This window comes from Lissotriton helveticus, chromosome 5_1 (genome assembly GCF_964261635.1).
Source record: "Lissotriton helveticus chromosome 5_1, aLisHel1.1, whole genome shotgun sequence".
NCBI classification, from domain to species: domain Eukaryota; kingdom Metazoa; phylum Chordata; class Amphibia; order Caudata; family Salamandridae; genus Lissotriton; species Lissotriton helveticus.
In genome coordinates this window covers 2,127,933,168-2,127,957,425 of record NC_136065.1, presented here as the reverse complement: position 1 = coordinate 2,127,957,425, position 24,258 = coordinate 2,127,933,168, and the positions used below count along the sequence as shown (strand labels likewise).

Genomic DNA, 24,258 nt, shown 5'->3' with positions numbered 1-24,258 from the left:
TCTATCCCCCCCACATCAGAACTATTCCCTCCTTCACTAAATTCAAAAGTCAGCTCAAAATCCTTTTCCTCGATCGATCTCCAGTGATCAGATAGGATCTATCGGAGTGCTGAAAATGACACTTTACCTCTCCCGTCTGTGGGATAGCACGTCCTTGTAATGGACCCGCTCAACATCTTCGCTACTACGACTCACACCCGGACTGTCTCACTGTTTTGCTATTTGTTCTGCTCCCGTTTGCTCGCTTCATTGTAATATGTTATGCTCTCGCATGTTTTGCTATGCAATTGCTGTGAAGCGCTCCGATACCCTCCGGTCAGGCTAGCGCTATACAAAACTTCATAAATAAAATAAAATAAAAAATAAGGATAACTTGGAAGCAGCTTTGCGCACATTATTAACATCTTAAATTCACAGAGAGCCATTCCCAATATAGACAATAAAAGGTGGTAAACAATTGTTTTGCAGCGTCCCGTGTGCAAAACAACCTCCTAGCGTGTTCATTAATGCGGATTTAAAGCGCTATTTAAAGTTGTGTAGCCTTATAATTAAGGGTGAAGAGGAAGTCCTGCCCTATAATGAAATATGGCCCTTGTTCATCAGATTGGGTGTTAAAGGGTTAATTGGGCCTGAGTTTAAGGTTTTAGACTCTCACTCTGAAGATTAAGGGTTTAAGTGCTCGACCCTTGCTATTGGTGAACGGGCACCAGCTGTGCCCCCAGGCTATGCAGCTATCTGCCAATCACATGCTCGCTGCGTTTCAGAACTAAGAGCTACTTGACTGAGCCCCGACGGCGCATTAAGATGCTATTTAAAGTGCTAGGGCCCTGGCAGGTGTCGGCTGTTCTTTGACTGTGCGAGGCACGGGGGGTTCTGCTGAGAAAATGGAGATGAGGTAGTGTGCCTTTGACTCTGAGGGGAGTCTACCAGGGGGTGACAAACTTAGGAGACCCAGGAGCAGTCTCCTGGCAGTCCTTCACTTTCAGGTCGCGCCTGCGAGACCGCATGCGCTGCATGAGCTTTTGCTTGTTAGGTCGTGCCTGCGAGACTGCATGCGCTGCATACACTCTTGCTTTTTGGGGTCGAGCCTGCGAGTGTGCATGCGCTCTCGCTTGCTAGGTTGAACCTGCAACAGATCATACGTTCTCACTCATCAGGTCGTGCCTGCGAGAACGCAGGCGCTCAAGCTTGTTAGGTTGAGTCCGTGACACCCCATGTGCTGTGTGTGCTCTTGCTTGTTAGGTTGCACCTGAGAGGACGCATTAACTCTTGCTTTTTAATTCGAGTCAGTGACAGCACATGGGCTGCATGCGCTCTCGCTTGTTAGGTTGAGGCTGTGACAGAGCTAGTACTGCATGTGCTCTCGCTTGTTAGGTTGAGGCTGTGACAGAGCTAGTACTGCATGTGCTCTCGCTTGTTAGGTTGAGGCTGTGACAGAGCTAGTACTGCATGTGCTCTCGCTTGTTAGGTTGAGGCTGTGACAGAGCTAGTACTGCATGCGCTCTCGCTTGTTAGGTTGAGGCTGTGACAGAGCTAGTACTGCATGCGCTCTCGCTTGTTAGGTTGAGGCTGTGACAGAGCTAGTACTGCATGCACTCTCGCTTGTTAGGTTGAGGCTGTGACAGAGCTAGTACTGCATGCGCTCTCGCTTGTTAGGTTGAGGCTGTGACAGAGCTAGTACTGCATGCGCTCTCGCTTGTAAGGTTGAGGCTGTGACAGAGCTAGTACTGCATGCGCTCTCGCTTGTTAGGTTGAGGCTGTGACAGAGCTAGTACTGCATGCGCTCTCGCTTGTTAGGTTGAGGCTGTGACAGAGCTAGTACTGCATGCGCTCTCGCTTGTTAGGTAGTGCCTGCAACAGAGCAAGTACTGCATGTGCTCTCGCTTGTTAGGTTGAGGCTGTGACAGAGCTAGTACTGCATGCGCTCTCGCTTGTTAGGTTGAGGCTGTGACAGAGCTAGTACTGCATGCGCTCTCGCTTGTTAGGTTGAGGCTGTGACAGAGCTAGTACTGCATGCGCTCTCGCTTGTTAGGTTGAGGCTGTGACAGAGCTAGTACTGCATGCGCTCTCGCTTGTTAGGTTGAGGCTGTGACAGAGCTAGTACTGCATGTGCTCTCGCTTGTTAGGTTGAGGCTGTGACAGAGCTAGTACTGCATGCGCTCTCGCTTGTTAGGTTGAGGCTGTGACAGAGCTAGTACTGCATGTGCTCTCGCTTGTTAGGTTGAGGCTGTGACAGAGCTAGTACTGCATGCGCTCTCGCTTGTTAGGTTGAGGCTGTGACAGAGCTAGTACTGCATGCGCTCTCGCTTGTTAGGTTGAGGCTGTGACAGAGCTAGTACTGCATGTGCTCTCGCTTGTTAGGTTGAGGCTGTGACAGAGCTAGTACTGCATGCGCTCTCGCTTGTTAGGTTGAGGCTGTGACAGAGCTAGTACTGCATGCGCTCTCGCTTGTTAGGTTGAGGCTGTGACAGAGCTAGTACTGCATGCGCTCTCGCTTGTTAGGTTGAGGCTGTGACAGAGCTAGTACTGCATGTGCTCTCGCTTGTTAGGTTGAGGCTGTGACAGAGCTAGTACTGCATGTGCTCTCGCTTGTTAGATTGAGGCTGTGACAGAGCTAGTACTGCATGCGCTCTCGCTTGTTAGGTTGAGGCTGTGACAGAGCTAGTACTGCATGTGCTCTCGCTTGTTAGGTTGAGGCTGTGACAGAGCTAGTACTGCATGCGCTCTCGCTTGTTAGGTTGAGGCTGTGACAGAGCTAGTACTGCATGTGCTCTCGCTTGTTAGGTTGAGGCTGTGACAGAGCTAGTACTGCATGCGCTCTCGCTTGTTAGGTTGAGGCTGTGACAGAGCTAGTACTGCATGCGCTCTCGCTTGTTAGGTTGAGGCTGTGACAGAGCTAGTACTGCATGCACTCTCACTTGTTAGGTAGTGCCTGCAACAGAGCAAGTACTGCATGCGCTCTCGCTTGTTAGGTTGAGGCTGTGACAGAGCTAGTACTGCATGCGCTCTCGCTTGTTAGGTCGAGTCTGCGACAGAGAATGGGCATGGGCTGCATGTGCTCTCGCTTGTTAGGTTGCACCTGAGAGGACGCATTAACTCTTGCTTTTTAATTCGAGTCAGTGACAGCACATGGGCTGCATGTGCTCTTGCTTCTTAGGTCAAGCCTGCAACAGAGCATGCACTCTCACTTGTTAGGTAGTGCCTGCAACAGAGCAAGTACTGCATGTACTCTCACTTGTTAGGTTGAGGCTGTGACAGAGCTTGTACTGCATGTGCTCTCGCTTGTTAGGTTGAGGCTGTGACAGAGCTAGTACTGCATGTGCTCTCGCTTGTTAGGTTGAGGCTGTGACAGAGCTAGTACTGCATGTGCTCTCGCTTGTAAGGTTGAGGCTGTGACAGAGCTTGTACTGCATGTGCTCTCGCTTGTTAGGTTGAGGCTGTGACAGAGCTAGTACTGCATGTGCTCTCGCTTGTTAGGTTGAGGCTGTGACAGAGCTAGTACTGCATGCGCTCTCGCTTGTTAGGTTGAGGCTGTGACAGAGCTAGTACTGCATGCGCTCTCGCTTGTTAGGTTGAGGCTGTGACAGAGCTAGTACTGCATGCGCTCTCGCTTGTTAGGTTGAGGCTGTGACAGAGCTAGTACTTTATGCACTCTCGCTTGACTGCATGCGCTCTCGCTTGTTAGGTTGAGGCTGTGACAGAGCTAGTACTGCATGCGCTCTCGCTTGTTAGGTTGAGGCTGTGACAGAGCTAGTACTGCATGCGCTCTCGCTTGTTAGGTTGAGGCTGTGACAGAGCTAGTACTGCATGCGCTCTCGCTTGTTAGGTTGAGGCTGTGACAGAGCTAGTACTGCATGCGCTCTCGCTTGTTAGGTTGAGGCTGTGACAGAGCTAGTACTGCATGCGCTCTCGATTGTTAGGTTGAGGCTGTGACAGAGCTAGTACTGCATGCGCTCTCGCTTGTTAGGTTGAGGCTGTGACAGAGCTAGTACTGCATGCGCTCTCGCTTGTTAGGTTGAGGCTGTGACAGAGCTAGTACTGCATGCGCTCTCGCTTGTTAGGTTGAGGCTGTGACAGAGCTAGTACTGCATGGGCTCTCGCTTGTTAGGTTGAGGCTGTGACAGAGCTAGTACTGCATGCGCTCTCGCTTGTTAGGTTGAGGCTGTGACAGAGCTAGTACTGCATGCGCTCTCGCTTGTTAGGTTGAGGCTGTGACAGAGCTAGTACTGCATGCGCTCTCGCTTGTTAGGTTGAGGCTGTGACAGAGCTAGTACTGCATGCGCTCTCGCTTGTAAGGTTGAGGCTGTGACAGAGCTAGTACTGCATGTGCTCTCGCTTGTTAGGTTGAGGCTGTGACAGAGCTAGTACTGCATGTGCTCTCGCTTGTTAGGTTGAGGCTGTGACAGAGCTAGTACTGCATGTGCTCTCGCTTGTTAGGTTGAGGCTGTGACAGAGCTAGTACTGCATGCGCTCTCGCTTGTTAGGTTGAGGCTGTGACAGAGCTAGTACTGCATGCGCTCTCGCTTGTTAGGTTGAGGCTGTGACAGAGCTAGTACTGCATGCGCTCTCGCTTGTTAGGTTGAGGCTGTGACAGAGCTAGTACTGTCGTGTATTTCTATAGGTTCTGAATCGATCCCCCTATTCCTGACCCTAATCTGGTTAAACTACCTAGCTAGTTAACTAACAGTCAGCCCATGAGGCAAGAAAACCCCCATGATGCAGATACCGTTATCTGACGCAGTCACACTACGGCACAGGAACGTGTTATCTGATTAGGTCATAACGCTTGAGATCTAATTAGACAAGCGACATTCCTCCAGCCCCTGATAAGGCATACGACGTTCTCATAACAAATCAAACCTATGACAACCTGGAAAATCCGTGCGGCCATTGTTTTGATTTCACAGAGAACTTTTGCAAAAGAATGTGCTAACGAGCAAGTCGTATGACATCTTTATTGACGTACCTATGTCCATCCTTACGTCAATCTCGGCACCTTTAAGGTATAAATATTGCCGACCTTGCCCTATGCAAACACACGCGTGGTGACAAGACGGAGCAGCCATACTTGCCGAAGCCGAGAGCAGAAGCAGACCCCGCTGGCAGCAGCCCCGCCTTCCTGACGTGCTGAGAGACGCGCTGCTATCTCAAGCCGAGAGACCCAGCACCGGCGCTTCTGGGCAGCCCTCGCAGGCAGCCTGGAATATCGAGAGCAGAGAAAGAGATACCATTCCTCATTCATCCTAACTTCCAGGTACAGAACTGAATAACCCCTCACAGAGAATTCTTTAGTTATTCACTTGGCAAAAACAAACTTAACTTAAGCTGTAACTTTCTATTCCCGCCCACGCATTAGACTTAGGTCAGGTACACGGGGTAGGCGTATTTAGAAACACCAGTTGAGTACGTTTAGTCAAATGTATATGTGTATGTAAATATATTTTAATCATTTTAAACATCGTATGGCTCAGAAACCATATCAATGTTTTTACAGTATTATTTTATACTATTGCTTCTAATGTATGCACTTTACTTAACTATAAGTATTGCAATAATATCGATCCATTTCTCTTGTACGAGAAAAGAGACTGATCAATAAATAACACCTTTTATTGAACACGCCCGTCTCTTCCTTTTCTCTACATTCTGATGAGACTAAGAATGCACGTACTGACTGAGTAAAATAATTGCCTTGTGCTCACACGACTCTTGAGATTGACTCTTGATTAGGGGAGAGCAAAGTTGTCATGTTCTATGGTTGTCAGAAACTAAATCCCTTCTTGTCTAATCAGGGGAGTTAATCCTTCCTTGAACATTCGAGAAAGTTTCTAGCGAACTCTGAGCTTAGCTGGCAAACCCAAAAATTAAGTCTAGTATCGACAGTAGTAGACCTAGTTAACGTCTGGCCTAGGCCTTTACTGCTGTAGGTACTATTCCAATGCGCAGAGCCTATTGGGAAAATAGGAGCTACACTACAGTACTGCATGCGGTCTCGCTTGTTAGGTTGAGGCTGTGACAGAGCTAGTACTGCATGCGCTCTCGCTTGTTAGGTTGAGGCTGTGACAGAGCTAGTACTGCATGCGCTCTCGCTTGTTAGGTTGAGGCTGTGACAGAGCTAGTACTGCATGTGCTCTCGCTTGTTAGGTTGAGGCTGTGACAGAGCTAGTACTGCATGTGCTCTCACTTGTTAGGTTGAGGCTGTGGCAGAGCTAGTACTGCATGCGCTCTCGCTTGGTAGGTTGAGGCTGTGACAGAGCTAGTACTGCATGCGCTCTCGCTTGTTAGGTTGAAGCTGTGACAGAGCTAGTACTGCATGCGCTCTCGCTTGTTAGGTTGAGGCTGTGACAGAGCTAGTACTGCATGTGCTCTCGCTTGTTAGGTTGAGGCTGTGACAGAGCTAGTACTGCATGCGCTCTCGCTTGTTAGGTTGAGGCTGTGACAGAGCTAGTACTGCATGTGCTCTCGCTTGTTAGGTTGAGGCTGTGACAGAGCTAGTACTGCATGTGCTCTCGCTTGTTAGGTTGAGGCTGTGACAGAGCTAGTACTGCATGTGCTCTCGCTTGTTAGGTTGTGCCTGAGAGAACACATGAACTCTCGCTTGTTAGGTCGAGCCTTCGACTGTGCCCGCGCTCTTGCTTGTAAGAGTATTGTTTACAATTAAGGGCTTGGTGCCTGCCCATTGCTTGCTATTTGTAGGCTTTAGGGTCACTCTTCTTTGCTGGCTCCTAATTGGCCAGCACTGGCCAAACACCACTTCCGTTCCTCTCTCCGGCGCACGGACCAAGTACAGATCAATTGTACATGATTAGTGCCAGTACGCTGGTCGCGCTGTGATTGAGATACTTTTTCATTCTTACTCCTCCCACCTCGCATCTTTTTAACAAATAACAGAGCATGCACTATGCAAATGCCTTAAAAAGCGATAAAACGCAGCCAACACTGGCTGCGTCATAGCGCTGTTTTCTTGTTTTAAAAGGACAGCATGCGTTGTAATGCTCAGCAGCTACGCCAAACAATCTCCTTTCCTTCTCAACTGGGACGCACACATGGACTTTTTTATGAATATGGTTTGATTTTCCCACTGCACCCATCTCCAGCAGTGGCGTAACAGACTTGATGGGACCCCCCGCAAGGTACATGAAAGGGCCCCCTGCACTCTATCAGGAGCTCTCAGGCCAGGGTACTGTGCTGAGGGCCCCCCCCCCACACCGCAGCGGCTGAGGGGGCCTATGTATGTTACGCCACTGGTCTCCAGGTCCACTTGCTGCACACTTCCTGACCTCCTCCTGACCCCGCGGTTCTTCTTCAGAAACCGCACAACAGAGGAGACTGTGGTGCTGTCACCTTTAACAAAGCTGGAGATGACGGACACATCACTCGAGCGCTTTCACATAGCGCTACGTCACATGAATATTGTTAGACCTGGCACCATTGGCGTGGGTCTCCCTTCCATTTTGTTGCTGTTGCCTCATGTGTTTTGCTGGTGTTAGCTGCTTAGAGCACTGTGCCACTGCCAATCAGTGCAACAGTGCAAGTGCTCCCTGTATAAAATGTATATATTGATTGGATTCCCTGATTGGCTTATTTGGTTTACTGTCAGACCCCAGTAAATTGCACCAGAAGTGCCCAGGGCTTGTAAATCCAAATGCTGCAAGTGGGCTTGCAGCACTGGTTGTGCCACCCACAGAGGCAGCCTTTTAAAATGTGTCTAAGGTCTGCCATTGCAGAACCTGCGTGCAGTCTGGCACTGTCATGCTGGCTGGGCAAGTGCACACACTCTCCAGCCTCTAAATCTTCCCTTTACTTCATGTGAGTCACCCCTATGGTAGGCCCTAGGGCAGGGTGCATTGTAAGCATAAGGTAGGACAAGCCCTGATGTGTGTGGCATGTCCTAATAGTGAATTACAGCCATTTGCGTTTTTCACTATTGCAGGGCTACCTGTTCTCCATAGGCCAGAATGGGCTGTTAGAATTATTACTTTCTATGATCCTAACAGACTCAGAGAACATGGTAGAAATTCGAGTTTAGTATGCTTCAACTCAGAATAATAAAATGCATCTTTTAGTAAAGTTTATTTTAATATTCTGTGCTTGCAAATACCACTTTTAGAAAGTTGGTATTTGCTTGCCGAACCTTTTCAGCCCACCTCTGCTAGGATATGTATCTGCTGTCTGGTTTCTGTGTGTGACAGGGCTGGGTAATTCTAGGAGACAGGCTGGGGCAGCCATGTGGTGAATAGGAAGATTACAACCAGATGGGTGGGAGGAGTACACCTAGACTCTGAATAGGGCTGTGCTCTGCCACCACAATGCTGGCTCCACCTCCTGTGGAGCGTCTGATGTCTCTGCCCTGCACACTGAAAAGACAAGCCAGAGTCCTGTAAACAAAGTACTCCAGAACTGGGCTGGACTGGGCAAAGGCCCCCTGGCCTGAAAGAACAAAAGAATTGCATTATAAGTATTGGGACCCTGGGCCCAAGAAATCAGATCCTGCTGAAACAAGAAGAACCTCTGCCCGACGAGAAGGAACTGGGAAAGCTGTGAGGAGGAGTACTGTCCCTGACCTGGGGGATTAGCCTGAAGTGGTTGCCTTGCTACTGAAGGAGTGGAAAAAGACTGGAAAATACTTTTGCTCAACTTGTGCTTCAAAGATCTCCAAGGGCTTGTGGGTGAGCTTGCCCCCTGAACGGAGTCCCAGGACTATTGGACTCCCACCGCCTTAAAAAGAGCTGCTGCTGATTTCCCCGTAATGCTGGAACCGCGATCTGGGTGCGCCTCGAAGACTCACCTGCTATGAAGCCCCGTGACAGTTGTCTTCCCCGAACAAAGTGACCCCGCTCCTCCACAAGCCGTAGCTCGCACAATAAGAAAAAGGGCCGCACCGCACACCGCTTCACCCTCCCCCTTTGAGCCGTACTGCTCGCCGTGCCCCTGCCGCTGGCATTTGAAGTTACGAGTGCATCGCAGGGCTGGGTACAGCTCGTACGCCTGCAGCGTACCGTCCGGCTCGCACTGCGCTGTCCGGGATTGAAAGGCGCCCCGCTCTTGAAGGCCCGACTCGCACGCCGTATTGTAACGTGAACGCCTGAAAGCCAGGACCGTCCGCCTCGCTCCCCGTGGCCCCCGCTCTACGCCTCGCACAAGACGCCTGCAACGAGCCGGGGCTCGCACCGAAGAGGGGCCAACAACGCTTTTGGTTCGCCTTCAATTTTACACACATCGTCCGTGTCGGACACAACGATCTAAGGTACTGTGAGACTCGCACTGCATTTGTGTGCATAACGGACCGGAGCGTCCGCTGCGCCTATTTGACTCTTTCTAGGCGCGTTTTATCCCCGGGAGAGCCGCACAGACAATGCAAAGCACACAGAACTTTCAACTACACATTTTAAACAAGAACTGCATTGCTAACAGTATCGTGGATTAATTTTGTCGTTATCTTGGTCTTGTGCTAAGTCTTAGATAAAAGATACCTATTTTTGATATATTCCCAGTGTGGTGTCCATTTGTGGTTTTGTCACATGGTTACTGTGTGTGTGTTCACAAATGCTTAACCTCTAACGCCTCTGAGAATAAGTCTTGTCTGCTCGCGCCAGGCTATACTATAGGGTGAGCAGGGTTTATTTTAGAGGGTGATCCCCTTATCCTGACTAGAGGAGAAGAGGGTCCCTGCTTGTCACAAGTCCTTACCTGTGCCAACCAGAGACCCCCATATCTAACAAATATTGTGCAGCTTTTGCTGGTGTGAGCTTCAAGCTCACATGGGCCCCAGTGCCGTAACAAAATTTTAGGGAACCCACCTGCAAAGTACATGGACGAGGCCACTCATGCTCGTGCTACGGGCCCAGTCAGGACCACTCAGGCCAGGGGCCAGCCGGCCGTGCATAATGCTGGAGGGAGCCCCCGCTTCGCCGCGGGGGCTGGCATTATGCCCAGGGCTTTAAGTGAGATGAAAAAAGTTGCAGGGCCACTCAAAGGGGCGTGGCCAATGTAATGAAAGGCGTGGTTTAAAAGCACATAAGCTAAATGTCTGTACTTGGCACAGTGTGCCGCCCGACTGGTATTTTGCTGTTTCTATCATTGGATCCAGATATATAATTCAACAAGTAACATTACACCGACAACAAGCCAGGTCTATTGGCTTTGTCAATGGATGTTAGTTGCATAAGATGAATAAACAACAACTACCGCTTCCTTGTAAATAATTTGGAAAATGCTTCAGTTCTGAAATGAGGAGACTGAAAGAACTAACAAGACTCTCTGAAGTTACATAAGGGCAGTGACGGTGGGACAGCTGCAGTCCAGATGTTTTTCTTCAGTGTGAGGGGGAGGGAGAGCCCGCTAGGGACCCGTATTAACACCTGCTTTTTAGAACTGCCAATGCTGAGCACCGGCAGGACCCGGCTCACTTAAAGCAAACACCAGGCAACAAACAGAAAACCTGGCATTCACCTCAGAACTGCAAAGAACCTCCCTCCCGATAGACTGTATTCGCAATGTTCCTGCGTCGCCGTCCCTGGAGACTTCGGGGCGCTTTTTCATGTTCTTACACTGCTCAGACGTAAGAGCAGGGATTTTTCGTTGTCTGTTTTTTGCCGGCATAAAGGGAAGTCAAGGGAGAACAGAGAGCATTTAACTGTTCTCGCATACCCTGGTTTAGACTTCCGAAGCGACCACTTTCTTCTAGGCCTCGGCGGTAAATTTCGTTCTGCTCGCGGAAATTACGCTAATTTGACATTTTCACGTTCTTTGGAGAGCGCGAAAATGTCAAAACTTTCACAAACTGCGAAACAAGTTTTTTCTTGCTCGCGCTTTAAAAATGCGTACTCGCGCGCGCGCTAGCGTCCCTGCGTTCGCCGATGAGTTTTCCTATGTTGGATTGTTGGTAGCCGCTCGCACTACCCCGCGTGAGTTTGCAATCGTGAACACGTCATTCGAGACCCCGAACAGGAAATAAGCATCGCGAGCGGGCGGGACAAGTGAAAACAAGATGGCGACCGCAAGGGTAAGTTGGCGAGACATTTTTCACCGCGATCAAGCAGAAAATTTCGCGAACAGGCGGGGAAAAAAAACTTCTGCGTCTTTGCGATATTTCTGCGTGTTTGCGGAGATTTTTAGACATTTTCGCGATAATTTGCAAAAGTGAACTTTGCAAATTCCGCCCACCCCTACTTTCTTCCTTTTCTTGATTTTTCTTTATTTTTTATAATTGTTGAACCATCACCTTCGTATATATATATAAAAAAATAATAATATTTAAACATGACTTTCTCAGTCAACGACCTTTTTGTAATACTCTGATTGCAGCATTTTCTTTTCGGAGGAATTGAAATGCAATTAAGCATTTTTAATTTTTTTTTCAAATGAAAGAATGCTGAAAATCCAAACCCCGGATCTATTACACTCCAATTACCCATTTTGCAAAGGTTTTTAGGTCTCGCCTAGACGAAAGCAAAAAGCGAAGCTTTTTGCTGTCTAGCGAGACTACTTATGTCGCCACTTTGCAGGGATTCCGGGGAATGTGGACAGCACAGCAAACTGTCACGAGCGTCTCCTGCTGGAGATTGCACCTCGTGAGCGCGCACGTCGTCACTCACGCATGCGCACAAACAAAGGCATCCACACACTGCATATACACACGCACCCCCCTTAAACATACACACGCGCACACAGACAGACAGACGCACGCACAAACACACTCAAACAGACACACACACACGCACGCGTACACCCCACCCCCACTCACCCCTCCTCTCACTCAACTTACCTGTTCTGGCGGTGCACGGCGGCGGCTCCTTCTCCCGGGTGGCGGTAGCGCTTTGCGGGGCTCTCTCACCACATGAGAGCCCCGCCTTACCCATGCGCCCGGCCGCTCTTCACCCGGTCCCCCATCTCGGGACCGGGACTCAATGCGGAGCCTTCGTGGCTCCTCGGGCAGCTCTCTCTCGCTCTCGGCGCGATGGGGCGGGACTTCCGGTTGGGGCCGCGCTGGCATTGGCCGGCTTCCCAACCGCTTCCGGGTCGTCGCGGGCAGCGCGGCGGTCCGGCACAGCCATGATGCGTATGTTTTTTCAGTCGGTGTCGACGCAAGGGTTGCCCGGGGCTGCACAGAGCGGTCCATTGGCCACAGATTGGGGCCATTTGGCGCCTCCGAGAGGCAGTCTGCTCTTGGGTTCGAGAGATGCCTTGGTGCAACGTGCGTCCACTGCAAAGCTCTGTGGCAAGAGTTCCATATATGCGACAACAACACAGTGGGATAATGCACCGCGGGCTGAGATCTCTGCATATTTCAGCGCATTTTTTCTAATCTCATCAAAGTGGCCAAGGTGGTTAGTGGACCGTTTGCTTTACTTGTTTATTTTGTAACTTGTGTTTCATGTGTTCTGATTCAAGTAATGCTGGTCTGTGCGCACAGCGTACGTTGCCTACAAGTCAAGTGTTGTAGCATGACGATAGCTGTAGGGTTAATGCACCGGTTGCGGAGCTATGTGAATAAAATGTAGCCACAGGTTCCAGTTAGAGTAAAGAAGATTTGTGAGTGAATACGCCATGGCGGTAAATAACCTGCAAATGGCAGATTCCACCCCAGTAACATTACTGTTTCGAAATAATAAGAGCTACAGGGCTCGATGCACTGGATGAGCTAAGATACAGGCCGCAGGTTCAAATACCAGTAAGATAGCGGATGGGGTAAATGCACCTGTAGCAGAGATACTTAAGCAAACCCACAGGTTACAGCTTCATACCAGTAAAATACCTGAATTGATAAATGCACGTGCTGCAGTTGTCTTCAAGCTAACCCGTAGGTCACAAATTACAATTCCAGTAAGATAGCGGAGGGGATACATGCACCTATAGCAGAGATATTTAAGCTAACCCACAGGTTACAAGTTCCAATGCCAGTAAGATGCCTGAGGGGTAAATGCAGCTGTTGCATTATTCTGTGTGTAACCCACGTCGGGATAACACACCCAGTGAGAATGCTCGGTGAGTTAATGTTTCCACTGCAGAGCTCCGAGTAGTCTTGAGCTATTGACGTTGAAAATAACAATGCCTTTTATTTTCGTTTTAAAAGATAAATAAAAGACATTGTCATTTACAATGCCAATAGCTTAAACTTGTGTAACTGCGAGACCTATTGCATTGCAAATGCTTGTTCTTTAAGAGGTCCTTTTTGAGGGAAATCAAAAATAAACATTTGAGTTGTTTGGTGCCTCAGGAGCACAAATATGCAAATATGTGTAACCCAAACTATGAGAATCAATTACTCAGGATGACATTGAAGTATTAAACGTTTCACCTGCCCTTGTTCAGAATAAGACACAGCAGGGCACACAATGCCAGTGGTGAGGGCACAGGCGCATGAGCCCTGCACTCCTGCAGTGTCTAAGTCTTAAAACACAACTTCTCACAGAAAATTATTTCTTTTGGGTCTACATATGTGCACACTAGTCCAATCCATATACTTGTGCAATGTAGATTTCTGTTATTTAATATAAAAATGACAATGGTCTTTATCATTACTAAGGGGCCCTTTAGGATGTAGGGCGGATCGCCACCGCCCGCATGGCGGTGGCGATCCGCCCTACATCCTACCCGCCCGCCACCCATTTCCCCCGCCACATTAGTATGGCGGGGTGACCGTGGCGGACAGGCAGACCGTCTGCCGCTTTTCCACCCGGTCAACAAGTTGACCGGGCAGAAAAGGGTTTAATATGGTGGCGGTGTCTGCTAGACACCGCCATCCATATTATAATGGGTACGGAAAGATGCCTTTGCCGCCACGGAAAGGCATGCGGGAATGGCCTGCAGGGGCTCGTTGCGGGCCCCCAGGTACACAGGGGGGTGCACATGGGGGGTACCTATGGTACCCCCCAGCAGTTCCATGACAACATGGCAGGCATGGCAGGCACCGCGTGGTGCCTGCCATGTTGTGCATGGAAGTGCACTACATGCCTTCCTGGCATTGTGGCGGGCGGTGCTGAGTGCACTGCCCACCACAGGAATGCAGGATGCGCCCGCCACTGTGGCAGGCGCATCCTAATTGCCCCCACGGGACCCCCACCCTTATGGCTGGCGGTCCCGTTTCCCGATAGGATAATAACCCCCTAAGTTTTGTTCTGTGGAAGGTGAAAAGATCAAACATGAGCAAACCTTTATTTTTACCCAACAATAATGGAGCACATATAGAACAGCGGCATGCTAGAGCCTAATTTGAGCCGGGGGTTTCCGGCACCTATGACAATCTGCCACAAAGTGGCGCTGTCTGGCCAGTTTATAGATGACCACAACAACATGTGATTATTAATTCAATATGCCTTAAAATGTTCTAATACCTGCCGCCCACGCCATTCTTATAGCTTCTAGGGCCTGAAATACTCCGAATTGTGGGGCATATTAGCAAGAACCTCGTTAAAATTATCGCCATTTTTGCCGCTAAAACGGCGATAATGGGCTTGCTAATCTGGGTTATAGAATTCCAATAGAAGCCCAGGTTAGATGTCTTGCACATCTAACCTGGGACAATGTGTGGTGCAAGCTGGGGTGGACTCCCGATGAGAGCCCCGGCACTTCATTTCTTACAAATTAAGCACAAGTAAACTTTCTGAAACGGCCCTTCCAATATTCCATCAAAGGATAAACATAGACAGTATTTTTTCATATCTGTCCATTTTTCTTGATGAAAAAAGGCCAACCGAGCTTTTAAATGAATAAATGATTCACTTTCTGATAATGCCTGTTCATGGCGTGGACACTTGCCCACTGGCCAGATGTTGAGGAAGGGGTCTGTGTCCTAAGGGGGAGTGACGTCACTGAGCATCAGAGTGCAGCTGCGCGTGACTTGAGCAGTGACTGCCTGGTGAGGTCACGCCTGGAACAATTAAGGCAATTCTGCCCTCTGCCCCCCCGGGGGAGCTGCATTTACTATACCCCAGTCCACTGCCTCCTCCGTCCAACTGAGTGCAGGGTCTGAGATCAGGGGTCCAATGGTGGGCTGTGAGAAGGTCTGGAGACACCTGGGGCTGTGGGCTGCAGCACCGGTGTGTGAAACAACCTTCACAACGCAACCATTACAACGCATGCCATTACATCGCATGTCGTCAGGGCCGGACTGACTACCGGGCAGTTTGGAATGCTGCCGAGCTGGGGGCTGACTTCACTGCGGTGGGGGCTGATTTAGTTCATGGAGACCTGCGTGTGCCTCAAAATATTTATTGCAAAACGAATTTCGTTTAGCACACACAGGCCTCCATGAACGAAATCACCCCCAGCTCAGCAGCGTTCCAAACTGCCCGGTAGCCAGTCCGGCCCTGCATGTCGTTGCAAAGCAAAAGGTGGGTAGAAGGGGTTGGATTTAACTCCAACACATTCCCTTCTGTTGCACACACTGGAGTTGGAATAGAAAATTAATCAATCCCAACTTCCAGTGCCCCCCCCCGACAGAAAGTCAGAGTAAAGGTTTGCGTTGCAACGGTATGCAATGTAATGGTGTGCGTTGTAACGTCACATATCCAACCTGTGTCCTCACGGGGCCCTGAAGTAGAGCCCTCTGAGGTCCATTTCACCCTCAGCCCCTAGAGATGACATGCCCACTTCAAAAGGGGCCCTAGCTCGGGGGATGCCCCTTGCAAGAAGCCTCTAAAAGGGAGTTAAAAGTCCACCAATGACCAATCCTTTTAAAATGACTGGCCTCTGAAAGCCACCAGCTAGCCCCGAACACAACCGTGAAGCTAGAGCGGCTGGGGCAGCGTCATCCTGTAGATCCCTTGGTTGGACATGTGTCCAAAACACCCCTCTGTAGCCAAACAGCAAGCCCTTTGCCAGACACTGGGGTCTTCTTTACCTTGCTGCAGCCTGGAGTTTAAAAAAAATAACCATATCAAAATATAAATACAACGGTTTGCACCAGGGTCAAAGGTCATGCAATGCCCTTCCCCTGCACCTACTCTTTTGGTGAAATGACAATGCTGCTACTCAGGGCTGGGGAACCAGGGAAACAAACTGGACATGCAGGCAGTTATTTTTGCAGCTAAGGTTGAGGTGCACCTCAGAGCCAGTTTTAGGGTTTGTGGGGCCCGGGCAGAATAGCAACACGAGAGACCCTTCTAAGATGTAACATCACAGGAAGTGACATCACAGGAAGTAACATCAACCGACCATTCATTTTCTGGCACTGTTGAAGCAGCTGTGCAAGAAGCTACTTATCTAGTGTGGCTATGTATTGAATGGATAAAAATATAACTATTAACCCAAATAAAATAAGTACATTATTATATAGCTGTATTAAGTGGAAGTACTTTACATTGATAGCTCAGTCTAGAACTCTACAAAAGTAAGATGATTACTCTGATGTTCACTAATTGTTTCCTGATTAGGGGATGATCACAATTCCAAGACAGATTATCCCAGAGCTGTTCAGAGGGACGTCAAGTCCCGCCCTTTACCACAGTGAAGTTCAAGGTAAGGCATTTGGAGCCAGATGTAGGTAATCCTGATTTATCGATTTTAAAATACCGAATTTTACCAATTCGGTATTTTAGAATCGGTAAATGGGTATTACCGAATCGGAAAGATTCTGTAAATACCGAATCGGTATTTACGATTCGGTAATTCCCATTCATTCCTATGGGCCTTCAGGCCCATAGGAATGAATGGGAATTACCGAATCGGTAAATACCGATTCGGTAAAAGGGGGAACACATTGAAGGGTGGCAGGGTGTCACTTTGACACCCTGTTGCACCCCTGAATTGTGTATGGGTGCACATGTGGCACACATACATGCCCTAAGGGCATGATTGTCTGCCAGATGGCACTGTAATAATTTGCAAAAAATTGCTTCTTTTTGGGGTTTTCAATATTTACCACCAACTTGTAGTTGGTGGTAAATAACAAATCCTAAAATGGGAAAAACACTCATTTGAGTGCTCCCTACATTAAGGATTCGGTAATTTACCGAATCGGTATTGAAGAATTCGGTAATTTACCGATTCCTTAAATTACAGATTCGGTAAATTACCGAATTCTTAAATTAGGCCCCTACATCTGAAAAGCCGGTCGGTAACAGCCGAAATGCGGTAATTTCGCCCGTTACCGACCGGTATTAGGCTTCCTACATCTGGCCCTTTGTGTCCAGCAGGCATGGGTGACCAACACAAAAGGATAGATGCATACATGCCAACATTTTAGGAAAGGAAAGTGGGAGATTTTTTTTTAAATAATCGGGAGAATGCATTTCTCCCATTAACTTCTGTCGCGGCCTGCATCGGGTCTATTGGCATGCATTGGACTTGCAAGTGTGCAACTGCACATTCGCAAAATGCAAACGTATATTTGCATTTCTGATTATCAGAAATGTAAATGTGCGTTTTTCCCTTACCTGTCAGGAGCGCAGAGAAATCGCTATGGCAGGCAGAGGAAGTGCGATAAAAATGTTGTGCACTGGCCTGCGGGAGTAGGTTTCTGGCAGTGCATAGTCCGAGTCACACAGACCGGTCCCTGCAGTCTGAAACCCGCAGAGTAATCGCGGGGCATATAATCAAGGCGGGCGATAAGAGATTATCGCTGCTTTACCTGCCTTTTTCGGACGCTAAGCGGCAATAATTCTATCGCCCTATTAGCAAGCTGTCGGTAACAGCAGTTAGCGGCAGCTTGTAGGCGATAGCAAGCGGTTTGGGGCCCGCTTTGCATGTCAGCGATATTTATCGCTAATGACATGCAAAGTGGGCGTACCCAACCTGTTAGCGACTGAAAGCAGTCGCTAACATCGCTATCGCCTATTATCAACGCAGACGTAGCGATTGGAATATCTCCAAAACCTAACGCCTGCTCAGACCAGTTTTTAGCATTATATCCAATGGGAGGTAGATATTCTGGCTAAGTCCCCATTGGTGATAATGCGTGAATATCGCTGGATTACCAGCGATATTCACGCATTTCGCCGCTAGCGCAGGAAAAGTTATCGCATTTGAGATAAACATTGCTAATAGCACAATATCTCTGCGATAAAATCTGGCGATGCTTGGCGATAAAATTTTTTTCGCTAAGCTTACTTAGCGATAAATATCGCTAGTTGTTGATAATATGCCCCTGAGTTTCTGCATGCAGGAATCGGGAGTCGGGAGACTAGCCTTGAAATCCGTAGTCCCCCGTCTGAATTGGGAGGGTTGGTGTGTACGTATAGTATATGCTAGATCGGGTTAGTGACCTGCAAGGGCTGCAGCAAGCAACAAAAAGCACAAATTGCAAAGGATAGAAAGAGGAGGTTTTACAAATGTCACGCACAGGTGGGGTGCTAATATATTTACAGACAAAAACACCAAGGGCCAGATCACACCTGCACAGCAACACCTAAACACAGCAGGTACTCTCAAACACCATTTTAAGAGCTCAAAGCATTGAACTGACAGAGATATACAGAAGAGGTTGCTGAAAAAGGGACAACAGTTTGAGGCCGAAGAAAAAATACTGCTAAAAGTCACTCTGAAGCAGCCACTAATCAATCAATCAATCAATCAGCGCATTTGTAGAGCGCGCTACATACCCGCGAGGGTCCCAATGTGCTGGGGGGGGGGAGCTGCAGCTAGTGGTTGAAGAGCCAGCGACTAAAGGACAGGAAGTATATTAAAGCAAAAAAAAAGCAAGAGGGACTTACGACAGGGGACTATGTGCAGTTTACCCCTATATGGAAATTAAATGTAGGAGCCCGGATTAGGTATATTGGGGGGGCTGGTGCTTGACTTGCAAAGGAAAGCTGAGATATTCCCAGAGATTTACATTTTAAAACATTTTGAGTCACATGCCCTTATCTGAGAAGACACTTGGCAAATTGTAAAGGGAACAGAACCCTGCTGCTCGACCCATATTTAGCTTAAGAAGAAATAACCAAAGAGTGTCTGCACTCAGGAAAATCCATTGGATCTTGGTTAAGGAGATGACCGAATACAAGTCAGTTTCCATCATTCACTTCACAAGTCACTCCATCCACTCTGCAGGTACCTGACCGAACACAGGGGCATATTAGCAACAACCTCGTTAAAATGATCGCAGTTTTAGCGGCAGTTTCCTGCCGCTAAACCGGCGATAATGGGCTTGCTAATATGCGTTATAGAATTCCAATAGAAGCCCAGGTTGGATGTGAGGCTCCTGGCTCCCTCCTCGCGTGGGCTCCATGTTTGGCAGATCAGTCCATGTGCAGTGATGTACTCTATGGAATGGTCCCTCACGCCTCGGCGTCCCCCCGTCCCTCAGCACCCTTCTGTACATACCCCCTGCGTCTCCTCCCGTTCCACTGGAGGCCAATTCTGTCTGTGCTCCTGAAAAGTAGCCATGTTCCCATCCATCAATGCCACTCTGTGATTCTTTTCTATGGAGGCTACCGGTGGGTCACTCCATTTATTTCGATGCCCGTGCCACCCCAGCATGCCTGGCAGGTAGCCTGGCAACGCGGAGACCCTCCATGAGGAGTGGTTTGGGTAGGAAGGTATGGGACGAGGAAGAGTAAAAGATGCAATGGATGCAAGTGAGACTGACTTGGAAAAGGATGAGGTGGACCTCATGGAAATGATGGAGCAGGTGGACCAGGACAAGCTCACATCTTTCAAGAGGCGGCTTCAACAATTCCAGGGGGGTCGTTGCCGGAGGACCAAAAAAAAAAGAAAACTGGAACAGCAATACAAAGAAAAGACAAGTAATGCAGAGCCCTTCCTGCACATGGGAACAGAGCAAGTGGAAAGGAGCTACATCAGAGAGAAGAAGGCTGCCTTGGAAGAGTTTGAAGATAAGGAAATTGAGCTGAAAGAAACTTTTATTGAAGAGTTAGAAGCCAAGAAGATGACTGAACATGAGGCAGTCACTCTGGAGCTGAGTGGAGGCTCAGTGGAAGTGAAACCTATGATGACGCTGAAGCTTCAGAGGAGGCCAAAGGATCCTGTCCCTAAGACAGACCTGAAGAGGAGGAGGCAAGATGCTGCCCAGTGAAAGGACCATCTCAGAGATGAGCAAGCAATGGAAGACCTCTGGACATCAAAGAAGGAGTCTGCCTTCTTTATCACTTCGGTGTCATTTCTATGAGCTATCAACGGGTCAAGTCCCTGAAAAGACCAGCGTCTCCTTCCCCATGCACCCGGCCGTGCCACCGGTACAGCGCTATGAAGCTGGAATAGAGGAGAGAAAACTCTACTATGATAAAAGATGGAACCGCCAAAGCCCAGCAATTCACCTGGAGTCAAAGGAAAACGAAGATTAGTCGTTTGATCAGTTCACTCGACACAAACCGAATATGGGTCCAGGAAACCAGTGATAGTCCCAAGATGGGAATCTATCTAGGGCAGCTCCAGCGGGGGATCTGCCGGAGATCTGTAGCCAGACCTTCTGTCCAGCCAGGAGCCTTCTTGAAGGACTAAGGGCCATATGTAGGTAATACATGTTTTGCGATTCTCAAATTGCGATTTTTAGGGAATCGCAATTAGAGAATCACAAAACGCAATGTAGGTAGGATTATCGAAATATTTTGCGAAACTCACCTATTCCTTATTTGCGAATCGCAAATTGAGATTCGCAAATAAGGAATACCTTCCAATTCATTCCTATGGGCTAGAAGGCCCATAGGAATGAATGGGAAGACATTCTCAATTTGCGATTCTCAATTAGAGAATCACAAATTGAGAATGCAATTTGAAGGTTGCAAGGGTTTCAATAGGACACCCTTTTGCACCCCTGAAATTAACATGTGTGCACATGTGGCTCACATACATGTGCTAAGGGCATGGATGTGTGCCACATGGAACTTTGAAAAATGCAAAAAAGTGCATTTTTCACAGAAATCGCAAATTACCACTAACCTGAAGTTGGTGGTAATTTGCGCTTTCTTAAGCATAAATTCGCACAACTTGGGTGCTTCCTACATTGCATTTAAGGAATCGCAATTTGGGATTCCTTAAATGCATTCGCAAAATAAGGAATCGCAAATTTTGCGATTCCTTATTTTGCATGTGGATGTTTGTGTGCTACATAGCACACTGCCCAAATTGTGATCGTAAATGCAGAAATTCTGTGAATTTCTGCATTTGCAATCGCAATTGGGCTACCTACATATGGCCCAAAAGTCCTTCAAGGGACAGCATCATGACCACCGGCTTACAAAGTGGCTGCACCAGAGCACAGTGAACCGGTGTTACCTGCGCTAGGCTGCTCCAAGCATGCCAGAAGCCTTTTGTTTATCAACACAACTCTTCAATCTATGCTGTAGGGTATGTCCGCCCGCCAGGGATGCTTCCTTATTTCAGGTTGGTCTCCAGGGCAGCAGAGCAAAGCACTTATTTGCATCTCGAGGTTCAAATGAGAGCGTATCAGACATGTACAAGGTGGACCCCTTGTGAGGTGTATGTGAAAGCTGTAACCGAGGCCAGGGATGCAAATACAGCAACTGGCGTTTTGCCATCACAAGGAAGCATGTTATGATTAGCGCTCCCGCTTTTATGGTATTTATTTTTTAGCCATTTCCGTCTGTATTTATCCATATTTATTTCTGGGTCTTTTTATCTGTATTTATCCATATTTATTTTGTGTTTTGCATGCTAATGAAGTTGTAAAACATTTTCACATCTATTTAACTGATAGATGCGCATTCATACTTTGATGTCTGTCATGTTTTAGCTATTTAAGCTGCCAAGTATCACATAACAGTACATCCACTGGTAAATACTAGCATTACACCATAAATGTATGTTGACATATGCTATTATTTAAAGAAATTTCATCCTGTTTTTTATTTCCCATGCTGCCCATCTGCTCAGCTGCTGGCCTATAATTCATGCAAGACAGCACGGAGAGTCACTTAAAAGAAGCACAATATTCTGTATTTATCCACTTTAAAAAATAAATGCAGGCAGAAAACCCATTATTTTTTGTCGCAATTTATCTGTAAAAACCTTCAAAACAGAAAACAGTGAGCCTTAGTTGTGATCTGGCACATGCCAGGAATGAATGGTTTGCCACCTTCAAAGTGTATAGTCATTTTTTCATTGTGTAAATGTTTGTATCCATTTTAAGCAGCGGGAGATGTTTTCAGACCCCTCTTGCACCGTATATAAACATTATTTGAAAGTGGTGAACCAGTACAAGTTCAAGTCAGAATCAATGCATGAGGTTTGGGATTATTGTCGTGGGAGGGGGCACACATCATACTGGGCTCGCCCAGGTTGCCCCGTTGTCATTCTGCACATGACGATGAACCGACTGGCTCTGTGCACACCAACCCCGAGGTTGTAGCAGCCTTTCGGGTTGTGCACCCGCAGCCGAAACAACCCAAGCAAGGAGCCCAGTTTATCCAAAGTAATAAAAAAAAAATCCCAGCCCGTCAGTCAACTGTGGATTCTCCACCTTCCCTATCTCAGTCAAGCCCCTTCCCAGGGCCTAGCAGCTCTTGCCCCTTGCAGTCAGGACTACTGTCCGTTATCACTTTACAGGACCCTTTGTGCACACAGAAATATCGTAAGATAATTGTTGGGTATTGGGGGACTATAACTTTCATTCTTCCTCTGAATGAGTCCCTTTTAAAAGACATAGGGGCATATTAAGGCCAGGCGATAAACTTATCACCGCTTTAACGTACGTTTTCGGGAGCAAAGTGGCGATAACTTTATCGCTTAATCAACAAGCACACGCTAGCACGTGTTTTGCTGACTTAGCCCCTGTTTCCAGCACGCCTAACTTTGCATCGCTAATGAGATGCAAAGTAGGCGTGGCTGTGAAACCAACCAAGGAAAATATCGCGAAGGCTGCTTCGCGATATTATCAAGGAAGGGTAGTGATATTTTAAATCGCATTAAGTATGCCTTAACGCAGGAATTTAACGCCTGTTACATTCCGGAGTAAGGCATACCCAACATGGGGGGTGGATTGTGTGGCTAAGACCACAGGCCCTATCATCACGGATATGCCGTTTTCCATGGAACATCGCTGGGAAACCAGCGATGTTGCATGGAAAACACCGCTATCACTGGAATAATTATTGCCTTTGCGCTATGCGTTGTTGATACAGCGCTAACATGGCGATAATTTCCAGCGATATAAAATCTTTGCTGGCTGTTGATAATATGCCCCTTAGCGAGGCTGGCTGGTGAAGGTGCTAAGCATGTGCGAGTGATACGACGAACTATATTTGAGTTCCAATACCTTTATCACCTCCTGGAGTGAGCTTTGACTGCTCACCGTCGCCACCTTTAGAGAGACAAGTTTCTAAAAGGAATACCTCTCTCCAAATGCAATTGTAAACAACCATATCCACCACAGATGCTGCCAATGAACCACCTTCTTCCTGTGACCTAAAGTAAAGATCTCACAACAAAGGTACCTCTGCCTTTCTCCTATTACATAAAAATACTGTGACACTGTCGAGAAAAGGCAGCAAAAATAAAAAGAGGAACAAACACAACTTTTTTAGCTTTTGACATTGATGGCGAGGGAAGCTGTATATTGCAAAGGGAGGTCAGGGCTGGAGCTCTGATCTCAGGATCCCTGGTCAGGGCATGTGCAGGAAAGGTTTCCACTGGGATCCACTGGGAGTGAGATTTAATAGAAAGTCAAGAGGAGTCATGGAATACACAGAGAGGCTGAAATTCAGCAGACACACCGAGGAAGGTTTAATATCACAGCCCTTGGTGAAGGGTGACTCGTGCATCTCAAAACGAAGACAACTTAAAAACTTTTTTACATGTGAAACAAATAGTTTTGGAGTTGCAAACTTTGGCAGAAGTCTCACTAGGGCTCACTGGTTTAAAGATATCTTTATGTCTTTTACAGCATCTTGTTTCTGATTCTACCCGCTTACAACCACCGCTGCCTCCATGCGCTACTTGTCCCCTCATCTCCTGCTCAGCCTATCAGCAACGCTTGCAAGATCAGAATCTCTTCTATTCACTTCACTCCTGCATGATCTCTTCACCGGGCAACTCTCCCCAGGCTTCTTGGCTTCTCTCTCTGATTCCTCCACTCTGGCATCATCTTCCCCTCAATGCTCTTCCCTTTACCTCTCATCTTCCACTCAGCCTCTCGCTGTCTCTTGCTGTTTCTGTGCCTCTTGCATCAACATCGCCCTTCCATACCCAATTCTTCACCTCACAACTCTCCACCCAGCCTTTATCTGGGTCGTCATCCTAAATCCACCTATACCTTTTCTTTGTCCCCTTTCCTTTCCTACTTTATTTTATCTTCTCTTCTAGTTCTGTCCAAGTTACATGGACCTTCCTCCTTCCTCC

General features: G+C 48.0%; 1 protein-coding gene and 1 pseudogene across 1 annotated transcript in view; one reads left to right on the top strand and one right to left on the bottom strand.

Annotated features, from left to right (window-relative positions):
* The window catches only part of FIBCD1 (fibrinogen C domain containing 1), a 979,992-nt gene that overhangs the window by 364,892 nt on the left and 590,842 nt on the right, over nucleotides 1-24,258 (bottom strand). Inside the window, exons 6-7 of the mRNA XM_078646209.1 lie at nucleotides 21,162-21,187; nucleotides 15,793-15,835 (exon numbers count right to left, since the gene is read on the bottom strand). Coding sequence (XP_078502335.1) covers nucleotides 15,793-15,835; nucleotides 21,162-21,187 — 69 coding nt within the window. The remainder of the gene's footprint in view (nucleotides 1-15,792; nucleotides 15,836-21,161; nucleotides 21,188-24,258) is intronic.
* LOC144752351 (sin3 histone deacetylase corepressor complex component SDS3 pseudogene) lies at nucleotides 19,511-20,403 on the top strand (annotated as a pseudogene).